The sequence below is a fragment of the Denticeps clupeoides genome, chromosome 4, assembly GCF_900700375.1.
Source record: "Denticeps clupeoides chromosome 4, fDenClu1.1, whole genome shotgun sequence".
NCBI lineage: Eukaryota > Metazoa > Chordata > Actinopteri > Clupeiformes > Denticipitidae > Denticeps > Denticeps clupeoides.
The window spans coordinates 5675584-5698314 of NC_041710.1; the positions used below are offsets into that span (position 1 = coordinate 5675584).

Consider the following 22731-nt stretch of genomic DNA (forward strand, 5'->3'; position numbering starts at 1 on the left):
GAAACTGGATGAAATATTAAGTTCCAAACCAAAGGGAGCAAAAAGTTCAGTTCAAAGGGAACTATGTATGGCATTTATTAATTTTTCAGTGGAATAACATTTGCAGAGTAGCAGCAGGTGGTATTTGAGGGTTGCAAGGTGTTCATAAAAACTCCCCTTCTTTGTCTCAATCCCATGGCTCACAACCCATGAGATTCCTGAAAAAAAGGCATCATTTTTTAATGTCACTTCCTTTATCTGACATCCCTGGTCAGGGTGCAGTGGGTAGGTAGTACGTTTTATGTAGGCTGCTGCCCAAGTGCTATTTGCTCTGTTTTAACTTGGCACCTTCATTATTCATTTTACTGGTTTGGCTAGACATTTTAAACATGGTTACCTCAGCAATGTAAAACTTTTACTAATTTCACTGAAATTCAAGGCTAATGATTATTACAACCCAGACATTCAAAGTTGAGTTTATATATTTATATATATATTGAATAGTGCGTCAGGCTTAATTAAAATATTTATACAATGCACCACATTTTGCCTCTTAGTACTGGCTATCATATCTTACACTGTAGCTTCTAGACCAGTGACATCATGTCCCATGCATCACACCATCTTGGTATTGCATAAACATTATTTTATTGAAGTGTTGCACAGTTTTGACAACCATTAAACATTAAAATATTTGGTGCAATAGTTTTGACTGAATGCTTGGTTCACAGAATTTTATTGTGGAAGTTTTGACAAGTGAGACTAGTTTTTATGGCTTTTGTCATAACTTTCTATTGAACTACTCAGTAATAAGGCACGACAAGTACTACTTACGTGTCACACTTGTTCATAGTTCGGATAAACTAGTTATGGGGATTAAGTAACTTGTGTCACCACCACCGTTACAACTACAGCTTCAGAGATCTTCAAATGGACCAGTAACATCATTGTGGACACATAATCTAGACCATGACACTGACTACATCCTGGACTCCTCCAACCCTACAACTGTAGGACTTATTATTATATAACCCCCAACCCTGCACTGACACCATTTGCAGGCTCACTCTACCCTGGAAGGGGGTCCCTCTCTGTATCACTCCTTCCCAACGTTTCTTCCTTTCTTTTTTTTCTCTCTACTAGAGTTTTTTTTGTGTGGAGTTTTTCCTTGTGTGCAGAAGGGTCAAGTGTGGGGCCTGTCAAAGCCCATTGAGACATACTGTATGTGATTTTGGGCTATACAAGAAATAAATGTTGTTGTTGTTGTTGTGTTAGCAAAATGTCCCATTCATCACGTAGAGAATTGTCTCTTTGTTTAAATGTTACATGTGGCACCAGGTTCCGTAGGAACGTTGTTTCGTTTCACTGTGTACTGTCTAACCTGTATGTTGCTGCAATGACGATAAAGCTCAACGTGAACAATCTGATACTTGAGGCTCACTGGTCTTGTACATTTCTGGTTTTGGTACTAATTCAACCTATTTGCTATTCTAGCTTCACCACCCACTGTTGGAGGAGGGCTGAGTCCATCATCATGGACGACAGTCACCCTCTTCACCCTGTTCCCCAGTGGAAAATTATACCAGAACATCTACGCCCACACCACGACATTCTGTGACACTTCAGGATCCATCTTCAGGAGTCATCGGCTTCCAATAGGGATGGTTTACTGGAATATGCACGTCAGAATCATTATTCACTGCATCCATCATCTACAACACACTCTACTGCTACTTATTACATTTATATTCATGTTTCATTTGTTTATTTCTTTATATTTACATATTGTTTATTGGACACATGAATTTTTGCAGTATTTCTTCATTTATTATCACTGCTAACACATTGTTTCATATAACTTAATATAATCTTGTGTAGGTACATACATTTGTTATATGTAGGCACATACATCTGTTTTGATAATATTTTTATTGCAGTGAACTATATTACAGAAATCTTGAAAAATATTTATTGAAATTTTTACAAATTTAAATTGCATGACAAAAGAATGAAACAACAATATTCCCTTGACCCATAATCCCTATTATTTATTTTCCCTCTATCCTGTACTGTGGTTGAAAAAATATATATGGGACTGTAAAACTTTAATCCGGTGTGGTTGAACAGTTAAAGAAGCACAACGTGCAGTTCGATAAACTAATGCGATTTGGTATTATTGTTATTGGGTGGTAGTATCCTAGTGGGTAACACACTCGCCTATGAACCAGAAGACCTGGGTTCGAATCCCACTTACTACCATTGTGTCCCTGAGCAAGACACTTAACCCTGAGTTGCTCCAGGGGGACTGTCCCTGTAACTACTGATTGTAAGTCGCTCTGGATAAGGGCGTCTGATAAATGCTGTAAATGTAAATGTTATTGTGCATAGTCTACCATTGAGCACTGTTACCATGTGTCAAACCGACCCCAGAGGTTTGTTCAGAACTGTCTTAAAAAGTTTTATGACAGGCAGCCCCGTTGAAACAAACCAAATGCTTTGCAGGCCAACCTCGGTATGTTTTTGGGGTTTTTTTCTTCGCCCCGGTGCACCTGTGCTTGGCTGTCAGGGGACAGTGGAGGCTGTTCTCTGCCAGCCCCCTCAGCACCAGACACAGCCCCGGGCCAGTGCCCTCCGTCCTCACCGCCGCCGAAGGACTCCTCATGTTGAGCCAGGTAAGTTCAGGTAAAAGCTTGCGAGTTGTGAGCGGAGTGATGATGAGAACGCACCACGTCTTGACGTCTCCAGGATTCCATCGGTTGCCCTCTTTGCTGTGAGATGCTATTTCTGGGCCGCCATTGAGGTTATGGGCTTTAGTCAGGGAACGTTCTGACCACATTTGTATTCTGACGCAGTATGTCCCACTGCAGCTTAATGAAGCGGTATCGCGGACATTTCCAAAGTCAAGGTCAGGGTTGTCCATTAGAATATCCGATGTGAGAAGGGATTTTTATGCACACCGCTATGCTCGTACATCAATCACTAGTGTTTAATGGCTGCCTGATAATGAAACATTGCGAAGAGGAGCAGCTGTGTTGTCCTGTGACTGAAATCACAGCAAGGTCACCCGCCGTTGGTTTATTTTGGTCTGGCGCGCTTCCTAAATAGCCGATTCTCGTTACTGGTGCCGGTAATGAAGTAAAATGTGTGAGCTGATGACTCAGCGTTAACTTATTGATCTAATTTACGTGGCACGGGTTTCCACGCTAAGAACGCTCTCTTGCATTGTACAGGACGGTGACATTAAAAGGGAAAGATATGTCATTCGTATGAACTTTTTTGCTCTTTTTGGTAAGGGGGGTGATGGATGAGAGCTCTTTCGAGACCTTTGAGGAAGAACTTGGCGCCCCACTGAGGGAAGCACCACCTCCCAAACCTGTCAGGCAGACAAGGAGGCCAGGTAACCATTAAGAAACAATTGTCTACGAATCTGAGGCAGATTTCATTGTCTCCTGCAATGACACCAGCAGCACTATTGCAGGATTTAAAAGCGCCGTGGGTCTAATTTTACATCTGAACGGTCCATGCTGGCATTGGTTGCATGCCATTGCATAGTCCTTACAGAGGAACATGAGACCGCCCCTGTCAGGAGCCATGTCTGAGCAGTCTGCGTACATGCCTGCTGGTGCAGGCCGAGGGGCAGATCTAACGCTCTTTTGTTCTTTCCAGAGATGTATGCCCAGAGAAGATCGATGCGAGAAGTAAGTACACATTAAATTCCCATGGGGTCAAATAAAAGTCTGATCAAAGTTTCTACGGTATCATTGGGAATGCTTTTCAAGATGGGTAGGGCCTTAATTAATCTGCTGCTTCGTTTGTAGAGTTCTTGATCCTGTAATCCTGAACTAATGAGATAAGATGGTAATGAATGTATACCTAGGGTATCAAGTCTGAAACCCAGTTGAAATAATTTAAAAAAATAATCGAATTTGCATTTTTCAAATGACTGTTATGCAGCTCAATGTGGGTCTCAAAGATTTGCATTTCAAGATTAATTTAACACTTTTTACATAATATATTTTAAACCCCATCATACTGAGATTGTATGTAATAGAAGGAATACATCAGCTGAGCACATCAAACACATCAGTATTATTTATGGATTATTCACATTGAGACTCAGGTCAGGGGGGCGCACCCGATTACCCCAAGTGCCATCTCTGGTGCTGTTTATGAAATACTCGCTACAACAGAGTTCACGTGAATTACACCATATCGCCCGTAATAAGTATTTCTACTGTCCGCAGGACCCGCCAACTTCCCAGCAAGTCCCAAAGGCCCTTCAAAGGGAAGTGCACCCGTCCACTGCCAGTGCGTCCATATATTCACATCTGCTTTTTACATTGTTTGCCATTTATATAAATTGTACAACATTTTATTTATTCTGTCCGGCCTTTAGTCTGAAGTAAGTATGGTTCACATATGAAATTCAATTGTCTTTGTTTAAGATTCTGATCTGTTTAAGATTCAATGCTGAAACCACAGCTATGTCTGTCTTTGAATTTAAATCATGCAATTGAATGCATATCATATTGTAGAAGCGGAAAAAAAAACAGGCCACGTGCTGACTGTATATAATTCAGACTTCAGGATCAATTATTTCTTTATTCTGACGTGTACATTTGTGCTTCGTTTTAGGTACGATTCATCGGGCATTTTCCCTTCAGAATCTGACCCAGATAGAAGCACCTTGGGAGGGAGTGACTCTGAACCGCTGCCTCTTTATAGCCATCACTATCTTGGTCATCAGCTCGGGCCTCCAGAGTCTCCATGGCAAGTAATAATTTTTTAGATGTAAACAGTAAAGTTTTAATGCCAGGTTCTAATAGTACCCCAAAGGAGCATGCTGTGAAAAAAAAAAACAATTCTGAAGACCAAAACTTTTTCCACTCAACTCCAAGCAACTTGAGACTGGATGCTGTGTTTATGTACTGTCACAGAGGTGCTGAGGGGACGCAGAGCTGTGGGTGGTGACATGGAGCAGATGGAGGGTGGGCTGAGCTTGCAATACACTGCTCTGAAGAAGCACAGCTCTGAGCCAGAGGTACGAGGACACCACACACACACACACACACACACACACGCACACCAGCTACAAATACCATTTTTCAGAGAAGCCCTTTCTATGCCGATGAAGGCATGGGCTTCATAGGGAGAGCTGATTTTTTATTTTTCACACTCCCTTTAGACTGAGAGCTCTCTCTGGGAGACATTTCTCTGGTGGATATCTGATGATGATGAAGATGAAAAACCACAGGGCCGTAAAAGGCGAACAAAGCAAGAGACGCGACAGAGCAGCCCACGTGGTTTAAGACACAGAAAGCAACCTGAGAGGAATCTGCTGAAGGTTAGAGCAGGAACGATGCGAAACAGGAGAGAGAAACGCATGAGAGAAGAAGAGGTGGAGAAGGTAAAGGAAAAGAGAAGGACAGAGGAGGAGGGAAACGAAGGGGTAGAGCAAGATACGGAAGAGCGGGAGAAGCTGAAGAAGAAAGAGACAAAGACATCCACCAAGACACAAGAAACACAGCCGCGTCCAAAAGGCAAACCAGCACCTCACCCATGAGGAGCCCAAGGTGGAAACACCGTGCCAGGAACGTGATAAACTGAGACTCCGGCTCCAGAGTTACAGGCCCAGAGCTCAGCGCCATTCCCTGAGCGCTGATGAGTAGTCATTTGCAAATGGCGACTTGATTAATAGCTGTAATTACTCCAGAGGCGCAGCTCTCTTGTGTGCAGAACCCTCCTGTGTCATTGTAATTATTGTAATTTGTTGCTTTCATGCTTTTTTTTTTGCATTCAACAAAATGAAATGTCTCAAACAAATATTGAATGTACACAAGTTCATAAAACAAGAAAAACTTAAATCCGTCCGACCCTGTATAATGCTATCAAACCATCAGCTCTTTAATTAAATACAGGTGTGCCCGTTTTCACGGACAGGAAGTTTTCATTTTATGAGCCACTGGTCATGGGTTATTTCTGCCTTTCCCATTTCACAGATGCGGTTTTTATTTTGTCCTAATCGACCAAGGGCTTTTCGGATATAGCGTTCTAACTTTCTTATTTATTTATTTTAGATAGATAGATAGAGAGATAGAGAGCTTGCTATCAAAAACCAAAGAAGACTTCAATGTTTCTTAATTTTAATATGAAAAAGAAAAGCAATTTACCTCTCTGTAAAGAGGGGAAAATATTTTTACAAAATGTCCAAATCCAGTAGAAGGTGACAAATTTAGAAATCTAATTAACGACAGCTCTAAAAATTAAACCACATTAAAAATGTCCATTGTTTACATAAAGGTGATGAACTTGCCAGGAAGGCCATTGAAACAGTTCTGAGACCATTAACTGCTCGGCAGAGGGGGAGGCATGCCCCCATCAGCAGGTAAGGGTGGTCTCATCATGGGAGGGAGGGATCCAGGTGGCGGCATCTGAGGGGGCATCTGTGGAGGGCCGGGAGCGCCGGGAGGTAGAGGGGGCATGTGCATGCCACCGGGAGGTGGTGGCATGGAGTCCGACGATGGATGGGACCCCACTGCATTCATAAGAGGAGGCGGCCGTTTCACCCCCACCGAGGGAACCGCGGCACTTGGTGGAACCAGAAGCTTCTCCATTTTAAAGTGGAACTGAAGGAAAAACTGATGAACAAAAAAAACATTTTTTTTTTTCCCAAATTAAGTAAATGCAGCAAACTAAGATGTACAATTCAAGAAGCAATGTGAGAACACAAATTCGCTCACCTGCTTGGTTTCCCTGTTCCAGTGGGTCCAAAACTTGCTCTCTGCTTTGTCAATCTCTCTGCTAGGCACCTGTGGTTTAGCGTGCAATTAGAAAAGCATGACTAGAAAACCTGCTGCTGCAAAGCGTGGCAGCATCACCCACCTTGAAAGCAATGGTCTCGTACGGTTCGGCTGCCAGCAGCAGGTACTGCCAGCGGCGGTCCGGGGGCTCGATGCGCTGCTCGTACGCAGACATGAAGCGATGCCGGGGACCAATGCCCTCTGCTACCTCTGGATAATCGATCTAAGGCAGGCGAGAAGAAAAAGTGAGCAGTGTCCACTTCAGCAAAGGGAACATGCACCAATATCAATAACAGGAAGAGATGCTAAAGTTATTAGATGATTAAATGAAAAATAACAACAAAAAAAAAAAGATTTGTGGTTTGCACACCTGAAACAGAAGACTCTGTTGTCCACTTTCAGGGTCTCTCTGTTTCGTGACTGAGGGGAGAAAACTAATTATTCTCAAGACAAGGTGTGCCGTGTCAAATCGTGTTGGAAAATGTGGCCAGTTGTAGCTACCTTTGTATCCAGGGCGGCCAATTTTAACAAACTTCTTCACCTCAACCTTGACCTTTTCAGGGGCCGGCTGAGCAGGAGCTTCCTTTGCTTCTTTGGCAGCTCTTCTTGCCCTTAAGTCGAAAATACCAAGCGCTAATCAGCATTTGTGAGCACAGCAAACCAGAGACTCCCCTATGATGTGACCCACAGGAGAAAACTTACAAGTTTGTCTGATGTTTCTTGCCTTGTGTGTGGGCCAAGTAGCTTCCCTAAGACACAGAGAACATATTAAGTTAATGAAAAAACATCTACAGCATTTCGCAGACACGCTTTTCCAGACTGACTAATATTCAGTAGTTAGTAGGGACAGTCATCCTGGAGACACTCAGGGTTAAGTGTCTTCCTCAGGGATTAAACCTGGGTCTTCTGGTTCATAGGCAGGTATGTTATTCACTAGGCTATTACCACCCACCCCTTGAGGTTTGATAAAATAATGAACATTGGAATGTCCGGATCCCGATAATTACACGCTGGGACTAACACACTACCTGGATGCTACATCAAAGTGGACTGCAATAACCTTCATATGCCATAATTTCCTGGATGTACTTGATTTAACATGTAATCCAGTGCTGACCAGGGGAGGATGGGTTCCCCTTACTCTAGGTTCCTCTCAATTTTTTTTTTGCCTATGTTGCCTCTGGCTCGCTCACCTGGGACTTTGAGCACTGTTCTACATGTAAAGAGCCTTGTGACAAATGAACATTGTAAAAACCGCCATATAAAGGCCAATCGAGATCTACCTCATTGTTATGAAGAGTCAAACACAACTTGCACTCGTAAGAGCCAAGGTGGTTCTTCATGAAATACGGGTCCTTGTTGATGTCGATGGTCTCCAGCGCCAGCTGCCGCAGCCGCTCTCTGCGGTCCCGGTTGCTTTCCGACGCGGAGGCCACGCCGCCGCTCCCCGTCTTCCCTCCAGCCCGGTGTTGGAAATCCATCTTCGCAGAGCTGCAACAGGCTCACGGCCCCAGGGGAACAGCGCCGTGTGCTGAGGGGATACAGAGACAAGGATGGTTCAGCCGCCCGAATGATGATGTGATGCTGAGCTGGCTTTACCTGCAGTGCCAATATTGAAACACAGCTTCAGTTAAAAAAAAAAAACAAGCATGCATAATGTACAGACTTAATTCCACGTCGGCCTCGTGAGGTCAAGACTTTATTATCGAACCCTTATCATAATCCACATAAAAACTGCAGCCGCTAACAATTCCGTTTAGCTCGTTAGCCAAGCAGCTAACGTGCGCGGACGGCGGAGCTAAACGAACAACGAACCACGCCGCACGTTTAATTGGCGGGACAGCGCCGCGAATCGCGACGAAACGCGTCGCAATATAAACACGAACAGGAGGAAAAATAAGAATCGAGCAAATGTGAAATAGAACGAACACAACCAACCGAACGTTTCTCTCACGCTTTCCGCCGCCGACCTAACGCGCAGGCGCACAAATCCGCTTCCGTTTCCTCCTCCCCACTGCCGTGTTTTTGAACGAATTGAAACTTTATTGACACCCTGTAACTTGTTCGTGGCGCAGCGTGGCTGTGAGCAGCGTACACGGCCTCCGTCGAGAGACCGAAGCCGCAACGAACCGACTCGCTTTGGCGAACGGAGGCCGCCCCGCGGCGAAGCGGACTCTTCCTTCCCGCCCAAGGTGAGCTCGCCTGGGCACGCCGACCCCCTCCGTCGGCGGCATGGACGGCGGGCGCGGCCGCAGCTGACGTCCCGAGCGATGCGGTTCAACGAGAAGGAGCTGGCGTTCCTGAGCCGCCAGCCCTCGGAGAAGGCGGCCGAGCTCGGGATGAGGGGGCCGAAGAAAGGCGACGGTGGGTGAGCGTTTCTCCTCCGCGCGTTGCCCTGGTCCGCCGCTGTCGTGTAACACGAACTTGTCTGTGCGCAGTTGTGAAAAAGAGACTAGTGAAGCTGGTTGTCAATTTCCTCTTCTACTTTCGCACTGACGAAGACGAGGTAAAAAAAAAATAAAAATCACAATCATTTCTAAAAAACATCACTTTTCTCATCGCCACTTGCCGTGTGGGTCGTAACACGCAGAAACTGTGCAAAAGGTTTTAGGCAGCAGATGGAGTAGCTCACGGCTGATCACTAGTGTGAAATGCAGAAACAATGATTTAGAGGTGAAAGTGGCAGTAATTCCACGTTGGTGTTTACATTTACAGCATTTACCAGACGCCCTTATCCAGAGCAACTTACAATCAGTAGTTACAGGGACAGTCCCCCCCTGGAGACACTCAGGGTTAAGTGTCTTGCCCAGGGACACAATGATAGTAAGTCGGGTTTGAACCTGGGTCTTCTGGTTCATAGGCGAGTGTGTTACCCACTAGGCTTCTACCACCCTAGACTACAGGGGCTTGGCCGTGCTCCATATAAGTCCACAGATGGAGAGCAATATTGTATTTCTGCACAGAGTCTCTTTCTCTACACACACACATGCATTGTACCGTGACGAAGGAAATTCTGCAGTAAACAATTTAGGCAAATCAATATTTGATCAGTATGTGACACGGGTGGTTTTGTTTTTTCACTGGTTTGAATTGCTGCCTAAGGCTTTTGCACAGTTCTGTACATATAATAAATAAATTTTTAAAAATTCTGTGTGTTTGTGTTCATGATCATTTTGCCAATGTGTGTGTAGCCCATTGGCGCTCTGCTGTTGGAACAGTGTCGTGTTGAGAGGGAAGATGACCAGGCCTTTTCCATCGGTGAGTTCATCTGTGAAGGTCATTGTTGTGTAACACGTGGCCAAATTTTAAAATTCGTAACTCTGGGGCAGTGGTTACGAAAATCAGAAGGCTGCCGGTTTGAATCCCGATATGCTGAGGTGCCCACACACTGCTCCCTGGCTGCCTGTCATGGCTGCCCACTGCTCACCAAGGATGATGGGTAAAATGCAGAGGAATCCTTTCATTAACTCTAACAGTAACTAAATAGAAGTTAGCAGCGGTGCGGTTGGCCCAGGAGAAAGTGCTCTGTGATTGTGACCCTCAGAGACTGAAGACTCCCTTCACAGAATTGGGGTTCGGGTGGGTTCCCACACTGACTTCTGTCCCAATTCCAGTGTTCCTTGACGAGGCGGAGCGAAAGTACCTGTTTGAATGTGATTCCCAGGAGCAGTGCCTGGAATGGATAGACTCCATCGTTAAAGCCAGGTGTGGGCATTTGATCTGACAACTGTCACGCTTGTTCGATCCTCTTGGATTTGTTCCTTGTCCTCATGTTCCCTACCTCCCCCGTTGCAGTTATGAATTCATGCGCAAAAACCTGATCTTCTACCGCACTGAAATCCATCGGCTCACTGGCAAGGTAAATGTATTTTATAGTCTGTATATCCTTGTACGATGTCCGTAGTTTATTCTCAGATAAGCACAAATAAAGACACCTGCGGCTCTCTAAAAGTGGACCGTCCTGCCGCTTTGTCTGATTGTTGTGTTTTGCTTTGCTTTCAGGATCCTCTGGAGCAGTATGGAATATCGGACGAAGCTCGATTCCAGGTCAACAATGGGCATCCACCTCTGTAGCGTGTCCTCTGAAAGATATGACTGCAGATGTAAACTGTCGGAACTAAACCTAGTTGGACGACTTCTCATTTCCACACCCTCGCTGCATTCAAACATTAACCATAACTTGCCGGTTGTATGAATGGTCCAAGATTCAGGTTGTTGCCTTCACAGTTATATCGGGCATTTCAAAGCATATTTTTTATTTTTTATTTTTTCTCATTTGAAAAAGACTGAGCTTCTCATTTAAATCCACTATATTAAGTCCTAAAGCAGCTACCTTTACCATAATCACTTACACTGAATTTACTTTAGCATTTTTTTTTTTTTTTGTATGTCTGTGCCTCCTTAATGGCTTCACTGGCTTTAAAGCATCAATGTTTTAGACACGTAACGTTGCTCTTTTAATAATTTTTTTTTTTGCCAGTTAACCTTGAGTAAATCATTGCCCAATTGTCTCCCACTGAATCTGTGCTGAGTGAACCTCTTGTAAGAAATAGCACTGATAATACACCTTGTCCATCGACCCTAACGCTACAGACCTTGTGCTTGATTTAAAGGGTGTGAAGCGGTCCGTGATCACAGCTACAAAATCTTTCAGTTTTCTGACACTCAAGATTGTCTTCACTTGACTGGGTTTTAATGAGATGATGGCCTGCTGTTTTTCCGGCATTTGGAAATGAAACTATTTTGTAGTAGTTTTTTTTTTTTTTTTTTTTTAAATATATATATATATATATATAGTTTTACAATCATATGTCTAATACCTTGTCTTCTTTTTATTTTTATTTATTTTTTATTTTTTTACTTTATTGTGTTTTTTTTTTTTTTTTTTTTTTTTTTTTTGCTTGTCTTTATTATTAATAGGAGAATTGAGTCCTGTAATATGTAGGGCTTGTGTTATAAAATGAGCCACGTGTTCAATAAATGTTCACTCTCCATCGGCAGGGATAAAATGTCAAATGACTATAAATATATTCCACCATGGCCTTTCACAGCTTTACACTACAAGCCCTTTAATCCTTGAGTGTTCCTTTTCACTCCTTAACTTACCTGTTTAGAGGTCACAGTGTGTGAGTCTTTGTGGTGTATGAATACTATACTACTACTTTATATGTAGGTCTTAGTTAGATATGACTTTTAAGATCATATTTGACCCCTGTAACAGAATTAGTCTTGGCAGCATTCCTATTCCTTTGTTGCATACTGTCCAAAAGTAAACCATTGGGCTATTTATTAAAAGATATTTAAAAAGGCAATTAGAGCGGTATCCGTGGCAACAGAAACTGTGAGTTTAAACATTTACACTGGACCGGGACACTTGCCACTTCTTAAGCCCCAATGTAGTTAACAGAGCGATGTGAATGTATGAAAAACTGTGTTTCAAAGATCGTCCCAGCCACTAGTGTAACAAACACCAAACTGAATTATTTACACGTGTGGCCTCATTTAAATGGATAACCATGGCCGCTCAACAAAGTCGACAAGCACTTAGGACTTCACGACACTGGCTTATAAATATCTCGCAAGGAATGTTGGGATAATCTGTACAATTTGCTCCTAAAACGTATTCTGGTCTACAATAAATAGAAACTGGGAAACTTTAAGATTCTGGCATGATATGAGGTTTCTACTTGCTGGATGAAAAGTTCATTTACCTCCAGTGCGGTTGCTTTAGTCATGATATGGTGAAATGCTTTGTTAAATAATTATGTCTGCATGTATCATATAACCAGACTCATCAGATCATATTTCAGGAGCCATTCCAAAATGCAGAAGGTTCCGGATTCATATGAAAACATTATATTTCCTTGAGTGACAAGCACAATGAACTGTGTTCCATACCTGGGAAAAACTCAGACAAAAGACATGTATGACTTGTTTTTTTCATGTTGAGATGTGACAAAACTGGTTGCAGGACTAAAACGGTAAAAAAAAAAAAAAATACACACATTCACGTTAACTGTTTGAAGGGTGTGTTTAAATCCCTGGCCTCAGGCAGGACCAGAAATAAACCTACTGAAACTGTGCCACAGAACTCATCAAATTAACATTCAGTAATGCATCTTATCTGAGCTGAGCCCACGCCTACAACACACTCTCTGGACTTCCTGGAGAATTCCGCAGCCAGAAGATGACGAGGAGCCCTGCATATATGCACTTTCATTTTAATTGGTCAGTGAAACGCATCCTGAACCACTCTGTTGTTTGACTGCATAGATAGATTCACAAGTTGTAAAATTAAAAGGGAAAAAGATAATAAAAAACAAAAGGGTAGTGGCAGACAAGAACAGTGAAGAGGTCTGGAATTGGAAGAACGTGCGGCAACATGCAGTAAAAATAAATCACATGAGAAGACTGTTATTGCCAGCCTTTTTATTTTTTTTACTATCCTGCATAGGTGCTGCATAGGGACCTAAGATGCACATCATTTTTTTAGTGGGGCAGTGGTGAAGGACCCGGACCCATAATCAGAAGGTTGTTGGTTCGAGTCCCGATCTGCCAAGGTGCCTCTGAGCAAAGCACCGTCCCCACACACTGCTCCACGGGTGCCTGTCATGGCTGCCCGCTTCTCACTGATGGGTTAAAAGCAGAGGACACATTTCATTGTGTGCACCATATGCTGTGCTGCAGTGTATCACAATGAAAATGACTTCACTTTCACTAAATGTGGCTCTACATGCTCTGGTTAGTGGCGGTTTCAGACTTTACTTCCCCAAATGCTGCTGAACAGTAAAAAGCCACTTGAAACTGGAGCATTTTCCGTTGCTCAACAAGAGCAGATTCCATCTGTTTAAAGGTCATGGCCGGAAAAGTCAGAAACCACTCCAGAGGACCAAGTCGTGACCTTTCCCATCGACACACACACACACAGCGAACCAAAGGAAAGTTTAAACCACAAGCTGCCACCGCTGAAATCCCATACCACTTAAGACTGGCATACAATGTGCAGTTTTTCCAGTTGCTTCTTGTCGTGTGGTACATTCAAATTATATAACTAAATCGCAAATAGAAACTTAGAAACTCTGTTTAGGATTACAAAACATGTTATTTTCATTTCATTCTCATGTTTCATTGATGAATTTGGATATTGAATAATGGTATTTAAAAATCAATTTCAAAAAGCAGTTTCAAAAAAGAGAAATAAACAAACAGATAAACAAACTGAATCAAGAAACCATTAATCATCTGTTACTTATAATTTCTTATTGAATAGCGTGTCTCCATTTACCAAAAATTCTGTGTGTCTCCATCTACCAAAAAAAGCTGTAGCAGAACACTGTTGCTCTAAACAAAATGAATACTTTATTTTCCTAATCGATTTTTTCATTACAGGTGGAAATGTTCTGTTGGGTTTTTGCAATGAATGGCTGCCAGAGGGCGCCAGAGAACAATATTTTTTTCCACACACTTCTCTGGTGTTTTCTGTTTGGGTGTTACATTTAACAGGCGCTACAATGTTAATGGTCGACCTCAGCTGAGAATTAAACTGATGACTAAATGATCACATAAAAGAAGAATCTGTGGGTGGCTTTTTTTTGTCATTTATGAATACTATTCAAGATACTATTCAGTCAAGATACTATTATTTCATTTGTCATTCAAAAAATACTTGTTCAAGCTGCTCATTTACAAAGCAGAGAAAATACACCATAGTTGTCCATAGAGCTGAGGTGCACTCAGTCTGATCCATCATCCACATGCATATTACAATATATTATATAGGGGAGATCATGCAAAATTCTTTCACAAATACTCACACTGTGTGAGGCCACAACGCTATCTTGCCATTGACCATTTTAAGTGTAACTGCTCCAGTATAACTGTCTATTCAACACAAACCCAACCTTACACGCAGTGTTTTAGGGGAAGTTGACCACTGAACATGGAGTTGCTTGTGAATGCAATCTCTGCTTTTTCAATACTCTCAAGCCACATTTACGTCCAGGCAGAGCAGCCCAAGGCATAAGCAAATGAAGCAGCCGCCTAGGGCTGCACACAGTGTTGGGAAGATTTAATTACAGCTTTTCCTACACTAACATAACAGGTTACAATTGCAGTCTATTCGTAATTAAATTACATAACAATGTTATACGTAACTCGCCACTCCCCAATCCTGGCAACAGCAGGAGAATGGACAAATTAGGGCTGTGAATCTTGGCAAGAGTCTTACAATATGACAGCTATTACAATTAAAATATAAATCATTATTTGATTCAATCAATAATAAGACACACTCCATTCATTCACACACTCACATCTGTGGAGTCACCAATTTACCTAGCATGCATGCTTTTTGATTGTGGAAATGAACAGGTAGAGCATGAAAAAATCCAGAGGCACTAGAGCCACATCATCTCACAACATAACCGCTAATAAAAAACACATAGTTTATAAGTGGTCATAATCGACCAATCAACTACCTTACATGTTGATGAGTTATCATTATTGAATTTGTAGGTCACTGAGTTGCAGTGATACAATATAATATTAAAATGAATGACACCAAAGGTCCTAAGAAAAACAGATGTTTATTTATCATGTGATTCGTGAATTATGAAGATGTGAAGATATACCATATGTAATTGTTGAAATGTTACTTGGCTTTTAATGGGCAGTGAAGTCTGGGAAATATTTGGCTCAAGTGCAGCAGGTCACAGTGAGGTCAACCGGAGAACAGCCTCATGAAGTGGAGGTGGAACGTGCTCAGTCTCTCCAGCACTTCCTGCAGGGTGTCCTCTGGGGTGGCAATACAAAGCCTTATTGAAGGAAAAAAATGACAACAAAAAAAAAGAGAAAATGCAACCAATGAGGTTTGACTATTGTGAATTAATTACAGACCCTAATCAGAAGCAATGGGATTTCAGAATTGTATGCTACAATTATACTTCCAATAACCACCTCAGCACTTTCCTGCAGGATTTCATAAGGCATATCGGAACATTCCTCCAGGTATAGAGATTATATTCATATACAGTCCCTGACAAAAGTCTTGTCGCTTATCTATTTTGTAGAAACACCTACTATTAACCTGACTTTTAATTAATCAATTGGTGTTAGAAATAGCTAATATGAGCTAAAAGCTAAATCCCTACCAAATGATGTTTAATGCATTGAAATTAATTAGTTTCACTGAAAAAAAGATTTATCATTTAATCAAGACAGAAAGGTCAAATTTTTGCAAGAGAAAAGTTTTGTCACCTATACAGAAATTGAACAAATTTACTGTAAATACAAAAATATGTCAGCAATTTAAATAAAGTAGTGGTGCTGTGAGACCCAAATTTAATATCTTATATGACTTCCATGAGCTTGAAGGACTACATCAATGTGGTTTGGCACGGATTCGTACAATTTATTGATGAGGTCATCAGGAATAGCAAAGAAAGCAGTCTTGCATGCCTCCCAGAGTTCATCAATATTCTTTGGTTCCATCTTCCATGCTTCCTCTTTCATCCTACCCCACACATGCTCAATGATGTTCATGTCTGGTGACTGGGCTAGCCAATCCTGGAGCATCTTGATCTTCTTCGCCTTGAGGAACTTTGATGTGGAGATGGACGTATGTGATGGAGCACCATCCTGCTGCAGAATTTGGCCTCTTTTATGGTTGGGAATATAAAAGGTAACTAAGATTTCTTGGTATTTCAGACTACTGATGTTGCCTTCCACCCTGCAGATCTTTCGCACACCCCCATACTGGATGTAACCCCAGACCAAACTTCACTCTTTTCTGGGTGAATCTTGGTTCCATGCGGTTCTCCAGTAGGTCTCTTGCAATATTTGCGGCGACTGTGGTGTAATTCAACAGAAGATTCATCTGAAAAATCCACCATCTACCACTTTTCCAGCATCCATCCTTTTAGCAGGCTGTGGGCCTTGGCAAAAAAGGTTTTTCAATTGTCTTTTGTTTAGTGCTGGCTTGTGGGCAGTGATTCGATCATGGAGGCCATTTCGAGACAATATCCGACAAACTGTTCTGGTTGACACAGGGACTTCAGTTGACCAGGTCTCGTGGACCAGGTCTTGTACCAGGGTGGTAGTAGCCTAGTGGGTAACACACTCGCCTACGAACCAGAAGACCCAGGTTCAAATCCCACTTACTACCATTGTGTCCCTGAGTAAGACACTTAACCTTAAGTTGCTCCAGGGGGACTGTCCCTGTAACTACTGCTTGTAAGTCGCTCTGGATAAGGGCGTCTGATAAATGCTGTAAATGATGGATTTTTCTCAGCAAGGATTTCTTAATAGGCATGAAAAAAATGTTGTGGAGCTCTAGTTGCAGTTGATGTGAAGGTCTAGTGAACAGAGGGTCTTTTTATACACACCTGAGACCTAATTTGGAAAAACTGGACTCAACGGGCTTTACCAACGACAGTTTTGTTTTGCACTGAAACATTATTACAAAATCTGTTGGGAATAAAATGATCCATCTCTTGTAAAATATCTTGATTAGAAATATATTTCAGCGGCACTTGAGGTCAGTTTGTACACAAGCGACAAGACTTTCATCAGGGGCTGTTTTTGTCAAACACAAAAACAGAAGAAAAAAAAAGGCCAAATGCTCATTGGTTGCAGGAAAACCATCAAATCTAAATAAAATTTAAGTTTAGCAGCTATTAACAATAACAAGATTAACCAGCAGCCATGCTTGCATGCTATTTTCTAAAACCCACAGTCAAACTACTCAACACATCTAGTCTCTTTAATCCGTCTTCAAGCTAATAATAAAAAAAGGCTGGCATACTATCTCAATACCTATGTTTCTAGATCCCACCATAATCGGCCAAAACATTATGTATTGTATATATAGTCTGGCCGATTAATAGCTGTTGGCTCTAGGCTGGACTATGGGCTCGTCTGGCAGGTGTGTAATGTACCGTAGGTGATGTGTATCCTTTCTCTGGAGGTGCTCACTGCCCGGCCCCACACACAGGCCCATCTCCTCCAGTAATAGCATGCAGTAGAGCAGATCAGGAGCTACACCAGCTTCCTGTGAGGAGAGAAGAGCATTTTTAACTCTCAAACTTTACCTCCTCTAATCTCTGGTCTCCTGTTTATTTAACATTGGTCCAATGATTCTGCTTCTCTGTTACTGTGATAGATGTGTAGCTTTTTTTTATCTCTTACCTCTGCCTTCGCAACAGCCCTTGCAGGTAGGTGCAACTGTGGGAAGGCATATATCCCTCCTCTGATTGGTTGGCAGCTCATCCCATCCAGAGAGTTTAGTGTTTCCTGGACCCTCTTTGCATTATTATTCAGTGTGTTTCGTCTGTTCTGGACTTCCTATATGAAAATGTTCCATAGGAAGATATATCTGAGTCTCTGAACAGGAGAAGATGGTGGTGTGTTGTGGTCTCCATGATCAAGGGGTTTCACAACTAAAATATGAAAGCCTGCTAAAAATCATTTTATACTGAATATTAATGTTTGCATTTAGTGCGAATACTGAAAACTGAATTATGGTGTAGCAGTTACACCTGCCTCAAAGAAAGCTGTATAAGAGGCATCTCCAGAACGTGGGGGGTTTGCCATGATGTCCAGAGCAATCTGCCCCATCACCGCAGTACAGGCCTCTGTTGAGAACAGTGTGTAGACGTGGCCCATGACAGCAGAGTCCAGGTTCACAAACTCCACATAACCACCTCGCAATCCACACCTGAGCAGAACAGAGCAGCTGGAGTCAGTTCTGCATTTTTCCCTCTCTCCGTTTACAGAATCAAATTTGTACAGGAAATTTGTCACACTCTTCTAGATGTGCATCTATGTGCTTATCATCTAGTAAATGTAGTTTTCATGACATTAGGCTAAATGGTTTTCCTTGTGTGCAGAAGGGTCAACTGTAGGGCCTGTCAAAGCCCATTGAGACATACTGTATGTGATTATGGATATATACAAAATAAATGTTGTTGTTGTTTGGGAACATTTGGTATTAGAAAAGATGCTCTCTTTTGTTTGGCCACATTCATATTCATACTGGCTGTATGCAGTTTTTATAGTATGTACAGTATGCGTGTGTTTCTGTGTCTTTTCCCGTTGACGAAATGAAATTCCAGGAAAATTATTGGACCAATGCAACAAGACTCACTCTCCCATGAATCCTTTAGAGGCCGAATTGAAGGAGGCTAGTTCCACTGTGTTGCTGTACGGAGGTCCCATCTCATGCAGCACCCTTTTATACGACACAAACTCAGCAGTTGGGTCATGCACACTGTCCTGGTAAACCTATGGAAGAATAAACCTGTGTTTATTGCGGCCTCCTGTTATTGCATTCACACTGAGAGCTTGTTAATCTCTCATCTGACGGATGTGATCTCAGCATGAACCCAGGTTCTAGTTACAGAGATACAGAAGATGGGAAGACAAGCACCTCATCAGCAAGCAGGAAGAGTTTTTCCTCTGCAGCGAACCTGATCACATCCTCAATAGACTTCTGGCTCTGGACTTGACCTTGTGGGAGAGCAGACGAACAAATAAATAAACCAGAAATGAGATGGAAGTTAGTAATATTCAGACTAAGCTGTGAGTCCTTGTGAAAGAATTGTGTCATCCGCTTCATTTGTAAAGAAGGTTTGTCAAGATCTGTGTCTAAATTGTAGTTACCGACTGGATTTCCTGGATTGATGACATAAAGGCCCATGGGGTTGCAGTGCCGCCTGGCAGTGGCGAGGGCTCTGCGCATCTCGTCCAACCGCAGAGTCCATCCCTCCTCCTCACAGAGGTGATAGGGCACCATTGCACCACCCAGTGAACTCAGTGCCATGTTGAATAAGGGGGAGGAGGGAACTGGTGTCATAATACCCGTTTGCAAAGAGCCCTTGCCGTGCACAAATAGTCGCAGAACCAGCTGGAATAAGCAGCACGACTTTAGTTCATCAAGCAGAGTCATGCTTATACTCTGTTCTGTCTTTCTGTACAGTAATGGAATTTGGTCAAAATTTTTAGAATAACAGACAATTCTGTTATAACCTGCACACTTGTGTGTAAAAACAAATACATATAAAGAACAGAAAACTTGATTACTAACTGAACCCACAACAAGGCAAAAACAAGCCTTAGACGGCTGGAGTCTAGACATTGGATACCTACCAATATATGATTCATTTACCGTGTAGTCATGATTATTATACTGCTCACTATGTTTATTTCTGAAATGTTCAGAAATGCAGCTCATGTCTCACCATAAGAGCTTGCTGGGAGCCAGAGGTGATGAAAATGTTCTCAGGGGAGGAGGGCACACCCCTGTCTCGTCTGGAGATGAATTCTGACAAACTGTGCTGAATTTTAGGAAGGCCACATGTAGCTGTGTAGGATCCTAAATAAGCACATACACAGAGACAGAGACTTTTATTCAACTTTTCATTCATGGTTTCTACAGACCTGGAAAAAGAATTATCAGAAATCTTTAATAATCTTTTAAAAATCAGAACTCTATAATAATCTGACGCTCAGAATCAAGTCCAGACCGTAGAGCCTGGACTGTTATAAGTTGGGAATTGAAATGGCTCACCCACACTTTCGCCCTCACATTGTTTCAGCAGGTTCCTGGCTCTGCTTTTTACATCAATTGGCAGCCTCCCACTGTCAAGCAGTGAGGGGTACAGACAGGCTGAGATGACCTAAAGCACATAGAATAACTTTGAGTACCCCGCAAAACTGTGTAAATTATGAGATATACCGCAAAAGCAGTTAAACAAAAGTATAAAACAGATATTCTCAGAGAAGTTTATTAATATTTTATCAGTCCAATGAAGGAACAGGGAGTGCAGGTTAAAAGCTTGACAGCGTGTTTTACCTGTCGTACAAAAGTGATAGGCTGCAGTCCTCCTCTGTGGGCATCACCCAAAGAGATGTCAATCAAATGCTTAAAAGGTCTCTCCAGTCCCTGAACCATTCCGTGAAAAAGCATATTAGGTTTATACATGATCAGTTTATTGTTGAAATGCAATATGGCGTTGATACAGGAATTTCATTGGCATTATCTGATTGTCATTCATCTTACCTGCAGCAACGCTTCCCTGATCTGAGCAGCTCGCTTTGACAGACAGTCCTGATCTACCAGCCGGATTCTGCTCAAATCTGGGCTGATTGCTCTCAGAACAGACATCTTATTCTTTATCCTCCTGTTATTCTCGTTTTTCAGTCTTCTATGCTTCCTTTTAAAGTATGTTGACCTTCATGTATACAGGCTGGGAAGAGAATTAAACTTGTCCCTTGCCTCGCCTTGTCCCTTGCTGTGACACGTTTCTGTCTGTTTTTGTGCGGTGAGTGAGACGCCCCGGTCAGGTGAAAGTTCTTGCTGAGTCTCATGTCTGAAGGATCTCCTGCTTTGTTTTATTTGGCAGAAGATGCCTGATTACGTGTAAAATTAAACAGCCATTTGTGCAAACAGTGGACAAGCAAGACAAGATGCCCGATGTTACTGCTCCTGTAAGAGAATTAAAAACATTGTAAAATAGTGAGATGAAAATTAAAAAACTACTTTTTTCGTTCTTGTACTGCTTCACAAGTGGATCTATATGTTTAATACATAACAGAGAATATGCTGATATGGCAATCATTCACCATCTGGAGCTTATGCAAGAAATTAAACTTTAGTGCAAACAGTAACACAACCCGTGGACTTTGTGCTACTCGTGCGATGTTCTCAATCACATTTTGGTCAATGTTTTCTCACACATGGTGCGATATCTGGTGTTATCTTGTGTCACCGCATGTTTAATCACCATTTGAAATACCAAAAAATTAACAGTATACGTATACAAAAAATTCAACATATATCACCTAACACCTCTGATCAGGGACGCATCTCGCTGCTTGTCCTGCTTGACCTGAGTGCAGCGTTTGACACTATTGATCACGCTATTCTCCTTGACAGGTTAAAGAATGTTGTTGAGATTAAAGGAACAGCCCTTTTATGGTTCAGATTATATCTGATCGGTATCAGTTTGTGGACATCAATGGTGATTCTTCTTCACATAGTAAAAGTAGTGTTTGGTGTTCCACCAGGTTCTGTCCTAGGTCTGTTACTATTTTCCTTATACATGTTACCTTTAGGTGACGTCATTCGTAAACACGGTATTATCTTTCATTGCTACGCTGACAACGCACAGTTGTATCAATCAGCAATCAAGATGAGAGGCAGCAGCTGAACAGAATAGAGAATTGTCTGAAGGACATTAGACAGTGGAAGCTCACCAACTTTCTCCAGTTAAACCCTGATAAGACGGAAGCTCTTGTAATTGGGTCTGAAGAAGCCAGACATAAGCTGGCTGACTACATCATAACCCTGGATAGCCTTTCTATCTCACCAAGTACTGAAGTAAAGGATCTAGGTGTTCTCATTGATGCAGGTCTCTCATTTGATTCGCATATAGATAATATCATTAGGATAGCATTCTTTCACCTTAGAAATATTTACTATAAAAGTTGGTCCATGCCTTTATCACATCAGGGTTAGATAACTGCAGTGCATTACTGTCTGGATGCTCTAGTAGGTGCATGAGTAAACTCCAGCTAGTTCAGAATGCTGCAGCCAGAGTTCTAACTAGAATGAGGAAATTTGACCACATCACCCCAGTCTTACAATCACTGCACTTGTTACCCATCAAATTTAGGATTGACTACAAAATCATACTTTTGACCTATAAAGCTCATATAAAGCTCCGTGTTCGGGACTCAGTCTCAGTGTTAAAATCTAAACTGAAAACACATCTGTTTTCTCTGGCCTTCTATTAAAGTCCCAGACACTGTGTCAATTATTAAGTCCACTTTATCACACAGTCCCCTGTTAAGCACAGACAGTGTTAAATTCACCTTAGTTAGGCTGTCCTAGTTAGGGTACCGGGCCACTGTAGCACCAATATACCACTACAACCACACATATTTCAGTTCCTGA

At 42.1% G+C, this 22731-nt stretch overlaps 4 protein-coding genes across 6 annotated transcripts; 2 read left to right on the forward strand and 2 right to left on the reverse strand.

Annotated features, from left to right (window-relative positions):
• The first annotated feature begins 2528 nt into the window (after positions 1–2528).
• Positions 2529–5908, forward strand: LOC114788992 (uncharacterized). The gene is made up of 7 exons (XM_028978018.1): positions 2529–2651; positions 3273–3376; positions 3646–3677; positions 4224–4287; positions 4615–4749; positions 4917–5020; positions 5165–5908. Exons 2-7 carry the CDS (start codon positions 3280–3282, stop codon positions 5540–5542), a joined length of 810 nt encoding a protein of 269 aa, XP_028833851.1. The 5' UTR covers positions 2529–2651; positions 3273–3279; the 3' UTR covers positions 5543–5908.
• A 197-nt stretch (positions 5909–6105) lies between these two features.
• On the reverse strand, positions 6106–9223 carry LOC114788380 (splicing factor 3A subunit 2-like). Of its 2 annotated transcripts, none has more exons than XM_028976912.1 (8): positions 8718–9223; positions 8063–8378; positions 7482–7528; positions 7281–7390; positions 7150–7199; positions 6862–7002; positions 6720–6788; positions 6106–6617 (listed from the first exon to the last, which is right to left on the reverse strand). In XM_028976912.1, exons 2-8 carry the CDS (start codon positions 8258–8260, stop codon positions 6324–6326), a joined length of 909 nt encoding a protein of 302 aa, XP_028832745.1. In that variant the 5' UTR covers positions 8261–8378; positions 8718–9223; the 3' UTR covers positions 6106–6323. The 2 variants fall into 2 exon arrangements, with proteins under 2 accessions (XP_028832745.1, XP_028832744.1); XM_028976911.1 differs by having other exon boundaries at positions 8063–8310; positions 8718–9221.
• On the forward strand, positions 8816–11534 carry LOC114788382 (pleckstrin homology domain-containing family J member 1). The gene is made up of 6 exons (XM_028976913.1): positions 8816–9143; positions 9218–9285; positions 9971–10037; positions 10394–10484; positions 10575–10638; positions 10782–11534. Exons 1-6 carry the CDS (start codon positions 9050–9052, stop codon positions 10851–10853), a joined length of 456 nt encoding a protein of 151 aa, XP_028832746.1. The 5' UTR covers positions 8816–9049; the 3' UTR covers positions 10854–11534.
• A 1842-nt stretch (positions 11535–13376) lies between these two features.
• Positions 13377–21147, reverse strand: LOC114788156 (alanine aminotransferase 2-like). 2 transcript variants are annotated; one of them, XR_003749517.1, is made up of 12 exons: positions 20836–21147; positions 20629–20718; positions 20344–20452; positions 20015–20148; positions 19437–19680; positions 19204–19283; positions 18922–19058; positions 18318–18492; positions 17964–18119; positions 17714–17826; positions 15410–15592; positions 13377–13408 (listed from the first exon to the last, which is right to left on the reverse strand). XR_003749517.1 is itself a non-coding variant. In XM_028976417.1 (11 exons), exons 1-11 carry the CDS (start codon positions 20938–20940, stop codon positions 15499–15501), a joined length of 1437 nt encoding a protein of 478 aa, XP_028832250.1. In that variant the 5' UTR covers positions 20941–21147; the 3' UTR covers positions 14116–15498. The 2 variants fall into 2 exon arrangements, 1 of the variants encoding a protein (XP_028832250.1); XM_028976417.1 differs by lacking the exon at positions 13377–13408 and having other exon boundaries at positions 14116–15592.
• Positions 21148–22731: the final 1584 nt, after the last annotated feature.

Coding starts and splice junctions, on each gene's coding strand:
- LOC114788992 (XM_028978018.1), top strand. CDS start 3,280: ATGGATGAGAGCTCTTTCGAGACCTTTGAGGAAGAACTTGGCGCCCCA. Junction 3,678..4,223: donor AGAGAAGATCGATGCGAGAA/GTAAGTACACAT, acceptor TACTGTCCGCAG/GACCCGCCAACTTCCCAGCA. Junction 5,021..5,164: donor AGCACAGCTCTGAGCCAGAG/GTACGAGGACAC, acceptor CACTCCCTTTAG/ACTGAGAGCTCTCTCTGGGA.
- LOC114788380 (XM_028976912.1), bottom strand. CDS start 8,260: ATGGATTTCCAACACCGGGCTGGAGGGAAGACGGGGAGCGGCGGCGTG. Junction 6,789..6,861: donor ACGAGACCATTGCTTTCAAG/GTGGGTGATGCT, acceptor GCTAAACCACAG/GTGCCTAGCAGAGAGATTGA. Junction 6,618..6,719: donor GGAACAGGGAAACCAAGCAG/GTGAGCGAATTT, acceptor TTTGTTCATCAG/TTTTTCCTTCAGTTCCACTT.
- LOC114788382 (XM_028976913.1), top strand. CDS start 9,050: ATGCGGTTCAACGAGAAGGAGCTGGCGTTCCTGAGCCGCCAGCCCTCG. Junction 9,286..9,970: donor TTCGCACTGACGAAGACGAG/GTAAAAAAAAAA, acceptor ATGTGTGTGTAG/CCCATTGGCGCTCTGCTGTT. Junction 10,038..10,393: donor TGACCAGGCCTTTTCCATCG/GTGAGTTCATCT, acceptor TCCCAATTCCAG/TGTTCCTTGACGAGGCGGAG.
- LOC114788156 (XM_028976417.1), bottom strand. CDS start 20,940: ATGTCTGTTCTGAGAGCAATCAGCCCAGATTTGAGCAGAATCCGGCTG. Junction 20,149..20,343: donor ATGTGAGGGCGAAAGTGTGG/GTGAGCCATTTC, acceptor GTGCTTATTTAG/GATCCTACACAGCTACATGT. Junction 18,120..18,317: donor CTTATACAGCTTTCTTTGAG/GCAGGTGTAACT, acceptor ATTTTCATATAG/GAAGTCCAGAACAGACGAAA.